The sequence below is a fragment of the Austrofundulus limnaeus genome, unplaced genomic scaffold (genome assembly GCF_001266775.1).
Source record: "Austrofundulus limnaeus strain Quisiro unplaced genomic scaffold, Austrofundulus_limnaeus-1.0 Scaffold2, whole genome shotgun sequence".
Lineage (NCBI taxonomy): Eukaryota > Metazoa > Chordata > Actinopteri > Cyprinodontiformes > Rivulidae > Austrofundulus > Austrofundulus limnaeus.
In genome coordinates, this window is record NW_013952404.1 from 4,667,366 (window position 1) to 4,685,325 (window position 17,960).

Sequence of the window (17,960 nt, forward strand, 5' to 3'; positions counted from 1 at the left end):
TAAATTAAATGAAAGACAGCAGAGGAAGAAAAAAGTATATGAAAAAAGCTAAATATCTTAAAAAGTATAAAGTGCTGAAATACCAAAAGTAATAGCTGGAATGTCCTGAAGTAGCTGAGTGTCATAAATTGTTGAAATAAAGTTGTGGGATGAGTTTACTGCTGAAAAATATTTGGAAGAAAAGTGGAACTTCTCAAGTGTGAATGCTTTAAGTATTCATAAAATAAAACAATTAGACAAAACATAACTGGAGCGCATGTGCAGAAAAGTGCTAAAACACAAACTCACAACATAGCAGACAGGTGTGGGCCAGATCTGGTGTCAGGCTGACTTCTGGCAAGTGGTTTGTCAACCTGGACCAGGTCTGGCAAAGATGGTCCATTGTTGTGATTTGGTTTATATGGTGCTGCAAACGGACCACCTCTGGCAAACCACGTGGGCCATCAAAGGACCAACATTCTTTGCTGTGTCTGGGTTGAGTGTCAGTACAGTGTGGGCCAGAACTGGGCCTGACAAACGTTGTGGGTTTATTTCACATTCTTCTGAGGATCTCAGATCTCTCATTGATGCCAGACGTGCATGTTTAAATTGTGTGAAAATGTCTACAAAGAACTGGATTTGAATGCATCTGCAGGACAGCACAGCTGGAATAAAACACTGTGTTATAAAAAAAGAAACGAAAATGACGTTAATGGATTTTGAATAAACTTTTTGAAGCACGACAATGCACCGCAAATGTCCTCAAACCGACATCCAGAGCACAAACCGCTGCTGTCATGAGACTTCGGTCCAGTGGGGGAGAAAGATGTGGTTGAACTGTGGATGGGGCTGGCTGGTTGGCTGGTCAGGCTCCGCTGGAATGCAGGGTCTTTTGTTTGTCTGGGAGAGGAGTGGGTCAGGGAGAGAATGCCATTGATGATTGCAGAGAGGAAGAATGAACCTCCAGGAAGTGTTCTCGCTGTCTCTGCTCCCCCCCACTCTCATTCTCTCTCTCTATCTTTTTTTCTGTGTGAGAACCTTCACCGTGCCGAGCCTCTCTCCGCTGAGGCCTCGGTCCCTAGGCACAACCGCTGCTTTGTCTTTGCCCCTGTGAACACACACCCCTCCCCATGGGCGCCTACGTTTGCCAGGGGAAGAGAAACACGGGGCCATGGCTCCTATTCTTATCCACATCGCTGCCCCTGGATGGATGGATGGATGGATGAGTGCTGAATGGTGAATCGCTTGCCACACACTTGACACAATTTCTTAGTCCGATTTCTTTGACTCAGCTGAGGACAAACCTTATTTAGTTCTTCCTACCACCATCACGACAGCAGCAAAGGCGGACTAAATATGGACCAAATCTGTAAGTGGGTAAGAATCTTGCTGGTGGCCCCTTCAAACCAGTGGCTGCCGCCTCCCGTCAGTCACATTGCTCATTCCCCTCTGTGTCAGAAGGAGCTGCAAATGGCCCTTTCAAAACCCACGACAGCTGGAACACAGGGCAAAGGTGACTGAAGCAGTTGGGGGGGGAGCACAAGGAGGGATGAGGCGGCGAGGGAGGGGAATGGGGCCACGAGACGAGCAGCTGCAACRTTGAGCCCGTTTGTTCACAATGTCACCGTCTCTGGCTCAAACAGTTACAGGGAAAAAACTCTGACGGGTGTTTTGTTGACACTTTTAGACATTTTAGAAGTTGGGCACACACAAGAAAAACACCTGGTTTTATTTCGTTGCATGAAAGACAGTTGGTTTAAATAAAATACAGCCTTTAAAAGTGCTCAAAATCGACTTTTTAGGAAAACGTTTATCGAACTTTTCAGTTTCTGAACATTTTGGGCTGACAAACAAACAATCATGGGAATAATGATAATAATAATTTTTAAGCCTTTATTGCAACATTAATCACACTCTTTTTTTTCTAACTAGCAAAAAATATATATTGTTAGAAGTCCTTACTGTCGTCATTTTATTTCTAAAAACTTGATGTGTCACGACCCATAAAGGAATCCCAACCACAGAATGGCTTTTCTGAACTAAAAAAAAACATGATTTATAAATGTTTTTAAATCAGTTCAGATGCCAGAGATGTTACTTTTCTGTTTCCCTCATCTAAAGCAAATGTAAAAAAGAAAAAAAAACAGTTTAATGGAATGAACAATAATTTACTTAACAAAACTAGCAAAACTCTAATAGTACCTTATAAATTTTACATAAACACAAAAAGTCTCAAATGCTAACTTATTGCTAAAAGCTAAAATAAAAAAAGGCTAGCTAAAAGCCAAAAGTAGGAAAATGCTAGCTAAAAGAAGCAGATAACTAGCAAAAAGCTAAAYAGCAGAATGCTGACAAAAAGCCAAAGTTATCCGACTTAATGCTAAAAGCTAAATAAAAATGCTAACCAAAAGCTAAACATAGTAAACATTTAAACAAAACCCAAAAGGTTGCAGAATGCTAGCTAACATTAAAAGAAACAGAACACAAGTAAAAAGGCTAATAAAAATGTCAACTAAAAGCTAAAATTAACAAAATTGTAATGCTAAAAGATAAAATAAAAAAGGTTAGCTAAATGCTAAAAGTAGCTGACCCTTTGCTAATAGCCAAAAATAGAGAAAACTAAAAATATAAAACGGAATACTAAAAAAATTAAAAGAAGCCAAATGCTAGCTAACTTAAAACTAAAATCTCAATTAAAAGCCAAGTAAAATCTAAAAGTAGMAAAGGCTAGTTTAAAGTATTAAAAAACAAATTAAAAGTAACAARAGACTGGCTATAAGGTAAACTAACTAGCCAGATAAAAGAAAAAAAAGTTTTTCCTTAATTAAAAAGTCATCCAAACCTATTAAATCATCCTAATGTAGATTGACGTTAAAACCATGCTGTTTTCATGAGAAAAATACCGACTTTTCTGTATAAAAACTTGTACAAGCTCATCTTGTGCTCCGGGTTAAAGAGATTTATYACAATGAAAGCCACTCCTGTTCGTGGGACAGGTGTTTCCAGGAGCATCGCCGTCCCCTCCTCTGCTACTTGCTGCCGCTGTGTGAAATCTCGGAGCAGCTACACGAAGTTATTGTGGCGCCGTGATCTCGCGAGATTTGGGCCATTATCAACCTGCTCGACACACAGCAGCGCTGAGAGCAGCCTGCCTGCCTGCCTGCCTGCCTTCCCAGGGTCGGGACTGGGAGCTGAAGAAACGAGGCGAGGAGACGCGAACATCTGGCCGCACATCATGAGAGGACACCGGGGCTCGTAGCAGGGAAAGAAGACGACGAAGCGGGCGGAAGTACATGTAAGTGGGGGGGCTATTTTCTACCTTAAAACGGGATAAAGCGAAAGTTAAAAGAGTGTCGCCCCCCCCTCCTCCTCCTCGCTCCCTCCTCGGCTTGGTTCAGGCGCAGTTGCTGTGAGTTCCTCCGCCGTTTAAAAGGCTCCCAGCAATGCGTTTCCCGACACGGACACACGGAGCTCGGCTTACCGCGACCTTGGCCCTCCCGGTTCTCATGTAGCTACTGTTTTCTTACTTCTTAGGTGGTAAAAGTCCACTTTAGTTTACGCATAAAAATAAATCAGACTTTTGGATACGGTTTTTTATCGGCATTACTGAACTTTAATGTCCACCACAGTTCAGATTATGTTGTTATAAAGTGTGTTTTCAGTCCTAATTTAAACTTAAACGTTTGATCTGAGGGAGTTTCTCGGTGCGTAAAGGGGGCTCCATGCACTTTCGCGTAATACACTAACCTAATAGAAAACTTTAAAGCGTCTTTTTGTTATTAAACATTTCAAGATTATGTATTAATAAATATATAATTTAGTTCTGACTGTTTTTTTTTTTTTTTTTTTTGGACCGCGCTGGTCTGCGTTAACATATGGCATAAAGAGGAGCACAGCTGGAGGTAGCGTTTCCATTGCGGTGATGTCAGAGCAGCTGACTCCACAGCTTGCAGTGTAATTAGCAAACAGAGCACCAGTTTACTCACTCTGCAAGCTCGTATTTTTTATTTTTTTTTTCACTTGAGTCCTCCTCCTTCGCCTCCTGGACTATCACTCCCTGTCCGGTTCTGCTTGTCCTGTAAACAGCGCTGTTTGTGTGTGTGTCTGTGTGTGTTTGGAGAGGCGCCGGTGCGTCACTTTTTGGACACAAGCGCATGAAATATTTGGGAATAATTTGGAAAAGCGGGGTCTATTTACGCCGCGATGCGCGGGTGAGTGATTGCAACGCGCCCTGATGTCTCTAATGAGTAAGTTGGATAAAGTTGACAGACAAATCTGTTTTCCTGCGTTAAGTTTTTAAGGTGCCAATGATTATTTGAACTCCTATTTTTAAAAGTGTGGCTTTCTTCCTGCTTTTTTTGGTCACTTTTTGGTGCAGCTGACGCTGTGCTCTGCCCTCTAAATGCTGCCTCGTTTGCTTTATCCAGTATCCTGTTTTTCCTGTTTCCCATCAGGTTATGAAGGAAGAATGGAGTTCCCAGACCATAGCCGCCAGTTGCTGCAGTGCCTGAGTCAGCAGCGTCACCAAGGTTTCCTCTGTGACTGCACTGTTCTTGTCGGGCAGGCTCGATTCAAAGCGCACAGAGCTGTGCTGGCCTCCTGCAGCATGTACTTCCATCTCTTCTACAGGGACCAGCTAGACAAAAGGGACGTTGTGCACCTCAACAGTGACATTGTAACAGCCCCGGCTTTCAGTCTGCTCCTTGAATTTATGTATGAGGGGAAGTTGGACTTCAGCACTCTGCCCGTGGAGGATGTCCTGGCAGCGGCCAGCTACCTCCACATGTACGATATTGTGAAAGTGTGCAAAGGCAAGCTCAAAGACAAGGAGCTCGCCTCGCTGGACGACAGGCTCGGCGAGGGCCTGGGGCTCGGCTGCCTGGACGGGGAAAACTCCTCGGATGGCGAGCTGCACGGCAAGCAGCTCGTTCAGCGGCTGCCCCRGGGGCTTCGCGGGGCCCCCCCTGCGGAAGAGTTTGACATGGACAAAAGTGAAGTCAGGCTGGCTGTCACCGATTGTGATAGGTCCACGCAGAGCAGGCAGAAGGCGAACGGTCACTCTGGCGGGTCCCCGGACCTTGTAGGTGTCAATTATGTGTCAGCCGAGGCCGAGCCCCGCGTCCAAACAGCTGGAAAAACAAAAGCTGATGTCAGTAGCTCCACCGTATTGCTGTCCCAGAGGTCCCGGGCTTCAGATGACATGGACTGTGCACTGGATTTGTCTTTCAAGCCTCTGTCTAGCAGAGATCCCTTACACCCCTCTTATGTCTCGGGACAGCTGGCCCTCGACAGCCAGCAGCAGGGCACTGAGCCACTTGTTAAAGACGAACACGACTTGCTGTCAGAGCAGGAGGACAGTGAGCCGATGAGCCCTGAGAGCCAGCGCTTTGGGAATAGTGCCAGGAGCTCAGTGGTGACAGGGTTCGCTGCCCTCTTCCCAGGCAACAACGGCGCTACCGCCACCCTGCTCTCCCAGGAGGAGGACCTGATGGACGGGGAGGGGGAGGCCTGCAGGAGGAGGGAGGGCGCTTCGGGCAGGGAGCTGGACGGGAGGGGCCGACTGCTGGGGGACAGCGAGGAGGAGGAGGACGACCTGGCCTCCTCGGACATCTCCACCTCCAGCGGGGTGCTGCTGGCCCCGGGCCAACAGGTGTGCGTGTGCCCCCTCTGCAGCAAGGTCTTCCCCAGCCCCCACGTGCTGCAGCTGCACCTCAGCGCGCACTTCCGCGAGAAGGACGGCGCCCGCGCCAAGCTGTCCCCCGACGGCTCGGTGCCCACCTGCGCGCAGTGCAACAAGACCTTCTCCTGCATGTACACGCTCAAGCGCCACGAGCGCACGCACTCGGGCGAGAAGCCCTTCACCTGCGGCCAGTGCGGCAAGAGCTTCCAGTACTCGCACAACCTGAGCCGGCACGCCGTGGTGCACACGCGCGAGAAGCCGCACGCCTGCAAGTGGTGCGAGCGGCGCTTCACGCAGTCCGGCGACCTCTACCGCCACATCAGGAAGTTTCACTGTGGCCTTGTCAAGACTCTCGCCATCGGGTAGAAGCCCTCTCACCTGTGCCATGAGATAGAATGTCTTTTCATACACTGAACACTACTACTGATCTGTTTTCACTGTTGGTTTGGAGGCATTTTCTTTTGGACTTTGTTACCCCCCCCCCCCCCCCGTGAGGCATTTCTCCAGTTGAAAGATGTAGCAACTTTAAAAGCTGGAGCTGTTGTTTCAGGTAGATGGAGGAAGCTCCTGGTGAATCCTTGTCGCCGAAGGTTAACAAATCAGATGATGCACTTGATCGTTTCTGTTTTGTACTGTCCGTTTGTCGAGATTATTCAAAGGGGTCTTTTCATTTTCTTTGTGGCAGGAAAAGAGCATCCTAAGTTCAAATGGTTTGGGTGAAAGCTAATGCTTATGCACAATCGTCAGAGAAACTTTTATTTCTGCGCGTGGGAGATCAGAACCGTCCGCAAGTAGCAATATGTGATTATTTTCTCAACCCCTACAGTAATTTTTACTATTTATTTTGGGGATTAGTTTAGTTTTTAATTTAATCGTCAATAAGCAGAAAAAAAAAACTAATGAAGTTTGACTACTGGAAGTATGGTTTTTACTGTTTTTATGTGAGTAGAGTCTTTTTTTTATGAAGTTTTTATGTTTTGTTACAAGAAGCAAGCAGACCATCATATCCTTTTCTCCTGCTTAGAGCTTTCAGGATGAGTGAGTGAATGAGCACATCTTGATAGGTCAGCCTTCTATTTTTCGCCACTTTAAAAGAAGTTGTACTGACAAACGGAAAGTAGTTAAAAACTAATGTCTTCAACACTGCTGCCTAATGAAACCCTCGATGCTTAGGGTACTTACCTTTAATTTTCCCGTTATGCTTTGAAAAACCAACAAAACAAATGAAGTTACACTCCACACGCCAGGTTTTTATAAGATTTTCTACTTTTGAATCAGTCCATAAGGGCTCACGGTTACAGAAGTTGAATTCACGTTAAAGGAAAGTTATTGATTCATTTGGGTTAAAAGCAAATGTTTGCTGGTAAATTACCTTTATTTCCTGGTATAACACAAAAGATTCACTGATTGTGTTCTTGAGAAACTCTCGGCCTGCTTGAAGTATCAAGAACATCAGAGTTTTGCCGTTTTTTTTTTTAAATTTAAATCTGCTGATCTTTTCGTTCTTGTAATCAACATTTCTTTCACATCGCTGCATGCGTGGAAGTTACTACTGACGAAGCCTTCGTTTCTTTATGGCAGGAAATGCTTCATGTTCATGTAGATATAAACTAAGGTCGTGGAACTAAAAGTTTGCAACATTTGTCTAATCTGTCCTGAGAAGACTTGATCAGATTTTATTTATTAGTTGGACTCTGTTCAGGGTGTACTGTAGGTCTGTTTTCTCTTTAAGCTTGAAAGTCATTTTGTCTTTTCTAGCAATCCTGGTACTCATTAACCGGTGTTGGGGCTGTCCGTTTTCTCTGTGCAAATCAAGTTACTGTAATTGTATTTTAATATATTGTTTAGAAACCTCGACGGAGTATTCAAGACTTTTTTTTTTAAAAACATAGAGAAGCACTTGTTTTTGGCATGCGTATAGTTTCAACACTATTGTCTAGGCTGCTATTTCTTACTTATTTGTGTATTTAATGTAAATATATATTATATTTATCATGTCGGGGGGGTTGTTTTTCCATGTTACAGGTGTGGTCGAGCGAGTCGGGTGGCTCCAGTCTCTTAGTGTCTTCCTTTTTTTTAAAAAAAAAAGAAAAAACTTTATTCGACTCCGCCTCACTACAAATCGGAGCTCTTTAAAAAACAAAACAGGAAGCAGTTCACAAGCGCAGCCTCTCCGATACAACTACCTAAAGAAACAAGACAATACATGCATTGTCCCCCCCCCCGCCCCCCTCTCACTCCCCACCTCAAGGTTTCAGGTAGTTCTCAAGGTATCATTGTGTATCTCCCGCCTCGCTGAGAGGAGAAAAGGCACTTCGAGGCTCTCCGTTCACTTTTCTGTATTGAATGAAGTTACCTGGAATGTGAGAAATGTATTTGTTTGGAGGCAGTTTTCTTAAATTAAAAAAAAAAGCTCAGTGTCCACCTCAGCATTTCTTTTGGTCATCAAGACATCAGTTCAGGAAAAAAAAAGTAAAATTTGATGCGATTTTTAAAAGTTTTTTTTTTGTTGTTGTTGTTTTTCTCGAGGAGACCAATAAAGATGGAGTCTTCCTGACCTGAAGTCGGCATAAAAACACTCCCAGTTGAATCCGTTTCACACAAAGCTGTTGACTTGTGCTGTTAATTTGAGTCCGAGCACAAAGGAATGTAAGATTATATCAGTTTAGAGTGTTTTTAAGGAACATTTCTACGTGGTGGGGATCTGTAATGTACATGTGTACAGCGGTAGAAAAACTAACGACGTGTAAAGATTTGTCTTGTTTTTTTTTTATTTATACCTCCAGGATGGTCACCGAATGTGCCTTGTAGACACACAAAGGGGTGTTGCATCTGGAAAAAGACCTTTTATTTTCAACTTTTTTTTTGTTTGCTTGTTTGTTTGCATCACGACAGCAGTGGCCTGCTGATGAAAATGAAATTAACAATTTTCTGTTTGTTTTTTTTCCCAATCATATCAAAAATATTAAGATACTTTGTGAAAGGTTACGTTGAAGGTTTGAAACGGATGTGAATAAAATAGTTCTGGTTTTGTTTCACTGAACATTTTTTTTGTGTTTTTATTTTTTTTTAAGCCAATACTACTGGGAACTAACAATCTGTTCCTTTTGTATTCTTTCTTTTCTTTATTTAATGTGAAATGCTGAGATTCTGATTGTCAACTTGAGGGCTTTGTTCGCCCAGCTCATGCTGTATGATCCTGGAAAAAAACCTGTTCTGTTACTGGAATTTTGTTTTCTGCAGGTCACAACTGTGAAATAATTGTGTATAATCATGAAAAATATTTATTAATGCTTCATGTGCAACATTTTGACTCTGTTTTAATTTGATAAAAAAAGAAAGCCTTCACGTCAAACCTTTTTAATAGACTTTTTAGAAGTGCCATTAGAATTTAATATAATTTTTTTTAAACAGAAAAAGGTTCTATTTTATAGTAATCAGAAGCTTCAGTGTTAGTGGTGTAGAGATTAGAGAGATTAGAGGACAATCTTCATGCAGAATTGGCATTGCTTAGATACTGAGACAATTTTACTTTTTGATCAATATCTGTACTTTTTATTTACTTCCTTGTTTTGCGCTTTTGGAGTGTGCCTGTGTGTGTGTGCTGTGAAAATGTGACAATCTTGATTTAGGTCTTTTATTGAGATGATGCATAGAATTAAATGGAACAACTTTCCTCCGTTTGTCTGGCAATCATTTATTCACCATTCCTCTATTCGGAGCAGTTTCAGACCAGTTTGTCAGAAAAACATGGGAGACTTGGTTGGAAAATAATAATAATAACTAGACATGGATTTTTACGATGTAAAAACAAGTGTGCATTGCCTTGTAGCATGGCTTTTGCCTGCAGCATTGGACTTGCAGAATGAACTTTGACCAAGTCCAAATGTGTTTTCTATTCTAGCTTGTGCCTGTCACATCAGCAGGTGTTTGTAATTAAGGTAATTGTGTGACAATATGAAGTTGGAAGAGATTTTTTGTTAAAGTTGCTTTAGCTGGGTTTTGAACCCTGATCTCCCACATGAAAGTCCATGACAGACCATTAGACTGTTGGAGCTGTGGCAGAGGGTGGTGCCAGGGGTTGGTTTGTAAGTGTGCAGAAAGAGGCCACATTGCCAATGCAATCTTTGACACCAAACTGCAATATATTGCAACAATTGGACAATATTAAGACAGTATTACAGTAAAACATCAAAATACAATCATATTAATATTGTAATCACTGAACTACTGAGTTTAAATATTATTAAACTGTGATGCAGTACCATATTGTGCGGATGCAGCAGGGGCAGTATTGGACCAATACAAGGCTCCATTGATTGCCATTATAATTTATTAAACATTAATATTTCAAAAACTATAAGTTTTACAGGCACCAAAATGCATAGCCATCATTTGGCACAAGAGCTTTACAGATATAAATTATAATGCAGCTGTAGGACAAAGTATGCAGGAGGAGAAGCATGCCAAAGTTGAGATGACTTTGATGGGAAACGAATCACAATAGTGTGCATTGCATTGGCAATGCACACTGATAATAATAATACTAGAAGAAGAAGAAGGCTATGACGGTTGAATGTGCTGCAGAGGAAACACAAACAGCAAATACAATCAGGCAGTCACTGTGTGTAAGCAGTGTGGTAATGTGTACATAGACAACAGAGTGTAGAAAAACTTCTGAAAMAATAAACTAAACTCAAGGACGGAGCTCCTGACCTGTCTCCAACAGAGGATATACCCTAAATAACAACAATCAGCCACCACAGAAAAGTGAATGAACATGTTTTTCTTAAATCTGTGCRTCTGTTAACGAAGTATCTCATGAACCAGTGGAAAGGTTTAATTAAACTCACAGAAAGTAGTCATTAGAAGTGGATCTACGACCAATTAACTCTTGGATTCAACCCAATTTAAGCTGGCTACAGCCCATGACCTTAAAAAACACAAAAATAGCTATAAATCAGTCAGTTATACAGATACTGACCCAAGATGTGGTATGATAGGAGATGAGACTGATCAAATACTCCAACACTGCAAAAAATGTCCATCTGACCAAGTCTTCCAGCCAAAACAAGTATTCTGTTCTTGTTTTAAGACATTCAAGGAGCAAAAGCAGAATTAATGTTGGCCTGCAAATTTTTTATTTTTTCAAGAAGTCATACTAAAGTGCAATTGTCTTACTGCACTAGCAAATTATTTCACTTAATTTGAGAAGATTCAGACTATAATCTGGTCTTTTTCACTCATATTTTTAAAGGGACGGTGCAATTAGCATTAGTGCTTCAAATTAGCTCACACTATAAGCACCATGATGCAGGCATGGGATGCTGTTTTATTCAGTTTGTTTTTGTTATTGTGTGTCTGTCCCTATAATAAACTTAATTAATTAATCGATTCATAATTGATAACTGCTTAAAATGTGAATCAGTTTATTTTAAAAATGAATTGATTTCATTGTTATTGTATTACACTAAGTTATGTCTTTAAGACAAATTCAGTTTGATACTTTTTGTCACAAAAGGACGTTTTAATTTATTTTAAAGTTATATTCTGTTACTAAGAGAACAGAGAGTTACAGTTTGATGCAAGGACAGAAATGGTGATATTAAAAGAAAAAGAAACATTTGGTTATAAAATGGCTACAGTTCATTTTGTTGAAAAAACAAACTAAATCGAAAATATTTGCGATTGTGAATTTAAAATCGAATCAGGGCTTGAGTGAATCGTTATCCCGATTATTTTAGGTGGATCATTTTTGCAGTGAAGTGCTCCTGAGAAAAACCTTAGCAAAGTACTGGGTCAACACCGTTTCTTTGCAAAATATCTGACAAATTTTGAAGAAACTTTCAGAAAGTAATCAATTTACATTTAGAACTRCGGGTGCAACTGATTGCAGTTTTCTAGCCGATCACCAAGCTTTGAAATGTCTGACCTGCCAACTTCAATTTTGGCCGATACTGATTTTTTAAAATAACTGACAGTGTCAGGTTTTATAAGGTCACAATACGTATTCATCTTATTTTATTGAAAAAACATTGAACGATACCCTTAAAAACAAACTTGTTTTTAACTGGACATTMGTGCTCACTGCAGAGCTCTGGGGCTGATTTTCAGTTCTTTGTGGAGGTTGACGAAAAGCCAATCTTTTCCTTTGATCTTTTGAGTATTGGCCAACCTCCCAAAGTTAAGGAAATTTTTAGGAGTCAGCCAAGATGGCCACCACATCTAATCAAACTTAACCAATCAGAAAATGGCTCAAGTTTCAAAGATGTTAAGCTAATATTGGATGTGGTAGTAGCTGAGAGTCATTAACAAACTGAAAGTGACATCACGTGAGATTTTGCACGTTATTTTGAAAGGTTGCCCAAAACAACTGAGTAATTTCCAAAACTTTTTTAATGAAAGGCAGTGAGGGATGCAGATTAGCAACCTTGTAGTTTTTAATTTTTTTAGCCCGAGCAGACGACACGTTAGTTGCATGTTAACACACACACAGACCAAATGTGTGTCTAATTGAGGAGCTTCATGCCAATTCACTGGACATTTTCAATAGCAAAGACCTTTAATTATTTCCCCGCCGCACCATGAAAGAAATCCAGCTGCTTTGCTACGTGATCCCAATCGGGATGTGCTCTGGTTCCCACCACCCTCCCCCAAATCCCAGCTCACCCACTCTGGGAACGCCATGTTATAGACGAGGGCACCATCCACCCCCCGCCTCCACTTCTCCAAACCGCGGGCCCCCCAAACCTCAGCCTCATCCCACCACTCCATTGTGTGCGTTGGTAGTAGCTCAACCAGGCTATTGTCTGGCCCAGCTCCCCACAGCACGTACTTTTATGCACAAACAGACGACACGGCGGCGCTGGCTGGGCAGCTCCAACATAAAGAAAACAATGTCCTCCCAAGATCATTCAGAGCCACCAGAACAGCCCCAGCCGGCTTATGGCACTGTAAATAAGGGCCCTCCTCGGTGCCGCAGACACGTCTCACTGTAAACAGCAGTGGGCCTCGGAGGGCTCCCTGTCACCTGCATCTCACATCTGCTTCATGAGGGACTTACTGGTGTGCGTACAAGTGTGTGTGCTTCTTATGAAGCAACACATTCACATGGAAAGCAGGGGCCATGTGATAGGGCTTAGCTGCAGGGTGACGAGCCGGGATATGTTCAGTATTAAAACATTCTTCTCTCAGGCTCAAAGCCGGGCTCGTTTGGCAGCGAGGGCCATTTTTTTGTGTGTGTGTGTGTGTATACATATGAGTGTGTGTGAGTGTTTAGAGGTACTTGAGAGAAGTTGAGAGGAAAGTTGTAAGTGTCCAGCACCTCAACAAGGCCAGCGGTGGGAGCCCTTGACCTCTGCAGGGACGGCCTGCCAGGGACAGCTGGTGTGGGCCGTGTTTGTTTATTTATTTCTTAACAAAAGACAGGTGGTCACACTTGAAAAGGGCACACAAACACGTCCACACTTGGGCACAGACAATAAACACACACACACACACACACACATATATGCAAGGGTACTTCTTCTGTCCCTCGCCCTCCTCTTACACACGCATATTGTTATCATCCAATTAGTTTTCAGAGGAGCCATTATTTTGACTTTCAGAAAATCTACATCCTTAAGAAGAAATTTTAACTTATTTCCAAATAAACTGAATATGTCTGACTTGAGTTTTTAAGTGTGACACACTTGAAAAACGGTTTACAACTTAAATATATATAACATTTGTTGAAGGAATGCTTAGGCCTGAAGACAACTCTCAGCTACTACCACAGAAAAGTTTCTCAAAGTCAAATTTTGTGGTGTCCATCTTGAACTTAAAAGCACAGTTTGTAGGATTTTGTCAAGTCTTTTAGCCGAAATTGAGATAATCACTAATGACAATAATAAAAAACATGTCTAATCATTGCAGTCAAAGACCTTGTTTTATTATTTTTACCTTATAAAAAGCTGTTTATATCTCCATGGTCGTGGGTCACCAGTACAGGCAACCACCATCTTGTCTACGAAGGCTCATGAAGGACAAACTGCGGTGGCGGCGTCAAAAACAGTTTTAGTTGTCTGTCATTGTAGCTGGGATAATTTTACTTATTAAAGCTCATAATCTTACCACTTGAAACATCACTAGCCCTGAAGCTGCTGGTAGACATCGCGGTTGGAATTATCAAAGGTTTTTGACACATAAGAGACACCGTAGCAACTCTTTTGCGTTTGGAAGTGGGGGTGGGGGGAGGACCAGGGAGGATGATTCAACCACTCAACCACTAGATGTCGCTGAAAACAACAAATCCTACACACTGTGCCTTTAACCAGCTGCAGACGACCATCCACTAATTGCGTCTCCATTCATAGGTTCATGAAATATTTTGCTAACAGACAAAACCATTATCGACTTTGGGTGAGAACTGGTTCAAATACATACATCTTTATCAGTTAGCGTTCTCTCATGCTGCATTCGCCTTTTTTGGCCTGGCTCGCCCTGACGGTGCCAAGACAGCGTGTCCTTGGTCCACTGTACAGCTGTCACTTACTCACTCTCGTTCACGCATATTTATAGCAGCAGCATCACTCGCTTCGACGCTCGCYACACTCAGACCACAGCTGGTACCCTAAAGAATGGGCCAAAGACAAAGCCACGTGCTCCTGCTGGCTGAGTGCAGTTGGTGCTGTCTGCTGCGTGAGAGGTGGTAGGTGGTGTTTGTGTGTGTGGGTCTATGTGCCCCCCACCTCCTCTCAGCTATACATGCATCAAAGAGTAGATGGTCTTCCCATAGCGAGGAGACACCGTGACCTTTTGACCTACTTGGTGCCGTGGATGAAGATGTGCTGAAAACTTTAACAGCTGCAGCTTCTTTAAAAAGTATAAGAAGTTAACATGACGGAACTAGAAACACTACGTTTTGTGTAAAAACAGTGTTAACGCTGAGCGACTGCAGAAGTGACCTGAAGCTGAAACTGATTTGTTAAAAAAAAAAAAAAAACCCACTAATAGCCAAAAAAGCTAGCTAGAAAGTAAAAGTAACAAAACAGTACGTAACAGAAAAAAGACAGATGCCTTAAAATCGAATGATAGAAAAAGGCTAGCTAAAAGCTAAAAATAAAAGGCTAACTAAAATTAAAGTAAAAGTAGCACTGTAGCTAAAGGTAGTAAAAGTTTAACCTAAATGTAGCAAATAGCTAGCTCAAGCCAAAAAATAGCAGAACTGTAGCTAAAAACTAAGTAACAAAAGGCCAGCAAAAAGCTAAAATAAAACCTTGGCTTAATATAGCAGAACAGTAGTCAAAAGCTAAAGAAACAAATAGATAGCTCAAACTGAAAAGTAGCAGAACTGTAGCTAAAAACTCAAAGTAGCAAAAGGCCAGCTAAAAGCTAAAAATAACTCTTGGCCTAAGTAAAAGCTAAAGTAGCAAAAGGCTAGCTCAAAGTAGCAGACTGATAGCTAAAAATAGAAAGAGGCTAGCCAAAGCCTAAAAGTAGCTGAATGGAATCTAAAAACAAGTCTGAAGCAGGTTTAAAAACAATTTTATGAAGGAATTGAATGTATTCAATGAGGAAACATTTGTAACTTAAGTTAAATATTTAAAAAAAAATTAAAAATAAACTAAGTCACAAAATTAAATCATAGCACCCATCTCCTGAATGAGCTCAAAGTTTTTGATTTATGGTGACTAAAATAGAACAACTTATGAAGAATTAACTGAAAAAAAAATGTAAACAGGTAGATGCTGACTCAGCATTTACAGTTAACATGTTACATCAATCAGTTTTGCCTCAACAGATTTTTTTTGCATGTTCAGTTTAACGCAGCTTCAAAATTTGATGTCATCCTTTCAAGTTCAGCCGAGTTCCTTAAAGTCTCATCAAGAAGTGTGCAGACAACTTGACGCCTGGCTCACCAGCAGCTGTCTGCTCACTCAGCCAGATATCAAGCGGTGCCCTCGGACACCAGCCGCAAGAGCTCCCCAAAGACCGGAGCCACAACTGGCCCGCCGCGCGAGCGATGTGACTCTGCAGCTCACAGGGACATTTGCAGTAAGCTCCGCGAAACACACTCATCCAGGCCAGTATCCACTACTTATAGTCACGAGGCTCGTTTCAAAGTGCCACAGAGAATTAAATGTTTTTAATATCTGACCCTGAAACAGACCATCACCACTGATAAACAGCAGCAAACATAAAGACATGATTACACCACAAGGTCGTGTCCAGCAGGGATAACTGTAGCCAAACTGTCTGCTTCAACCTCTGCCTGGTTCTGTAAATACATTTGATAAATTCTCAAGGTCAGTCCAGATGAGCTGGACTGGAATTTAATTATCATTCTCAAACTGAGACTAAACTCAAGACGCTTTTGGCTAAAAGGTTGAAGCCGTTTCTCTTGAGGAAAAGCGAAACCAATTTGCTCAACCACTAAGAAAAGTCGTCCGGATGCCAAATGTGATAACAACTTGTTATCTCACAACCATGTAAGTGATGTGTGCTGCCACCTGCTGCTGTTTCAACCCAAACCTACAAAGTAACTCAGCATCCAGGTCTAATTTTTTAATGTACAATATAAAAAACAATAACAAAACACACTAAAAAGAAAACTGTGTGCAAAAGAGTTCAAGTTTATTTCAGTTAATTTTTGGAATAAATGTATATACAAGAATCTGACTCATATAAAAAAAACGAGGATAAAATGTAGTTTTTGTAATATCTCATACAAGGTAACTATACAAGCATAAACTCCAGTTCGTTTTGTTGGTCCTTTTTTTACGTTGAACAGCTGCAGCACAGTACCTCATCGTATCGCCCGCTGTAACTGTGGAACAACGAAAGAAACATTGTTAAATATCTAGAAATTATTATTTTTTTTCTATTCAAACAGCATCAGCTATGATGGAACCACTCAGTGAGTTCGGGTTAAGCAGATGTGGACAAAAAGAGCAGCGTGGATAAAACCATAAAAACAAATGTTTTTTCACTTTACAACAAGATCTCACTTTATTTTGACATTAATTTATAAAATCCTAAGTTTTAAAAATTTTGAATGAATTTTCCTGCAAAGCTTTGAAGCTTTATACACGTCACTTCTGCTTTTCAAAGCAAATGCTAAAATTAATAATAATAAAAAAAACATAACACTGAACTAAAGCAGTTTGGGCAAATCTGTGGACATGATAGAAAAGTACTAATGAAACTGATAAAACCGATGTCAACTAAAAGTAAAATCCTAGGCTGTGTGAGGCGATTAAACATCAAACTGCTGTGTGTATCTTTGTCTCCCCCTGCTGGCAGGAAATATAATTACACAGTATCAATTAATGTGACACCAGAACAACTTACTGAACCTTTTTAATGCATACCTCTAATTACTTTTTTCTCTTCAGTGAAAATTATACAAAACTACTGACTGCTAAATTTAAAATTTGTCAACTTCAAAATCCTTAAAATTAACATTTACTTTGTCCTCAATCGTCTAAATCTGTTAAATTTATTAAAAAATACCAATATGCATATCAGAGACTTATAAGATAATCTTTATTGTCATTGCACAATCATACTTCGTACAATAGTGTAACAAAATTGTGGCGTCGTCCCACTGCGGTGCCCATAGAATACGAAGCAAAGAAGATAAAATAAATGTGATAAAACGTTAAAGAGAAAAATGCAAAAATAAAATAAATAAAAATATGTTTAGCTATGTTATATAAACATATAAAATATCTGCATCTTGTTCACAAGAGATGACTGTTTATAACCCAAAAGTAATTTAACTTATTTGCTTGCACCTTGTTTGTAAATTAATGTCCATCTATTCAAGTATTCCAAGGGTACAAATAAAAGTATACAGATGTATAACTTTACCTTCAATCAATGCAAAGATAGTCAATTAGAACAAGTGACTCTTGTGAATAAGATTACCTGTCTAAATAAGAAAGTACATGGAACAGAGAAAGAGTTTGTCAGACGTCYCTAAATGTGACTTACTCTATGATGGTGCAGACGGAGCAGCAGAGGCTCGAGCAGCTGGAACAGTGTCGGGTACAAGAGGAGCAGACTAGCCTGTCACACTGGGAACACTGTGTCCTGGAGCCCTGGTTTTTCTGACACACACAGCAGCATGTGGGAGCCACCTGTGCACCTAAGAGAAAAAAAGATATATTCAGAAAACTTCAGCAAAGCAGTAAAACTACTTTGTAAACAAAAAACATATGCAAACATGTGATGAGCCTGACATCTGCTGGTAAAAGCAGATACAGCAGGTAAAATAAGTATTGAACACGTCACCATTTTTCTCAGTAAATATATTACT

The 17,960-nt window shown here is 41.0% G+C and overlaps 2 protein-coding genes across 3 annotated transcripts in view; one reads left to right on the forward strand and one right to left on the reverse strand.

Annotated features, from left to right (window-relative positions):
* The first annotated feature begins 2,820 nt into the window (after nucleotides 1-2,820).
* On the forward strand, nucleotides 2,821-9,335 carry zbtb42 (zinc finger and BTB domain containing 42). 2 transcript variants are annotated; one of them, XM_014011903.1, is made up of 2 exons: nucleotides 2,821-3,274; nucleotides 4,434-9,335. In XM_014011903.1, exon 2 carries the CDS (start codon nucleotides 4,448-4,450, stop codon nucleotides 6,023-6,025), a length of 1,578 nt encoding a protein of 525 aa, XP_013867357.1. In that variant the 5' UTR covers nucleotides 2,821-3,274; nucleotides 4,434-4,447; the 3' UTR covers nucleotides 6,026-9,335. The 2 variants fall into 2 exon arrangements, with proteins under 2 accessions (XP_013867357.1, XP_013867351.1); XM_014011897.1 differs by lacking the exon at nucleotides 2,821-3,274 and adding an exon at nucleotides 3,298-4,226.
* A 6,917-nt stretch (nucleotides 9,336-16,252) lies between these two features.
* Nucleotides 16,253-17,960, reverse strand: part of siva1 (SIVA1, apoptosis-inducing factor) — a 3,492-nt gene continuing 1,784 nt past the window's right edge. Inside the window, exons 3-4 of the mRNA XM_014011914.1 lie at nucleotides 17,636-17,789; nucleotides 16,253-16,466 (exon numbers count right to left, since the gene is read on the reverse strand). Coding sequence (XP_013867368.1) covers nucleotides 16,418-16,466; nucleotides 17,636-17,789 — 203 coding nt within the window. The 3' untranslated portion in view covers nucleotides 16,253-16,417. The remainder of the gene's footprint in view (nucleotides 16,467-17,635; nucleotides 17,790-17,960) is intronic.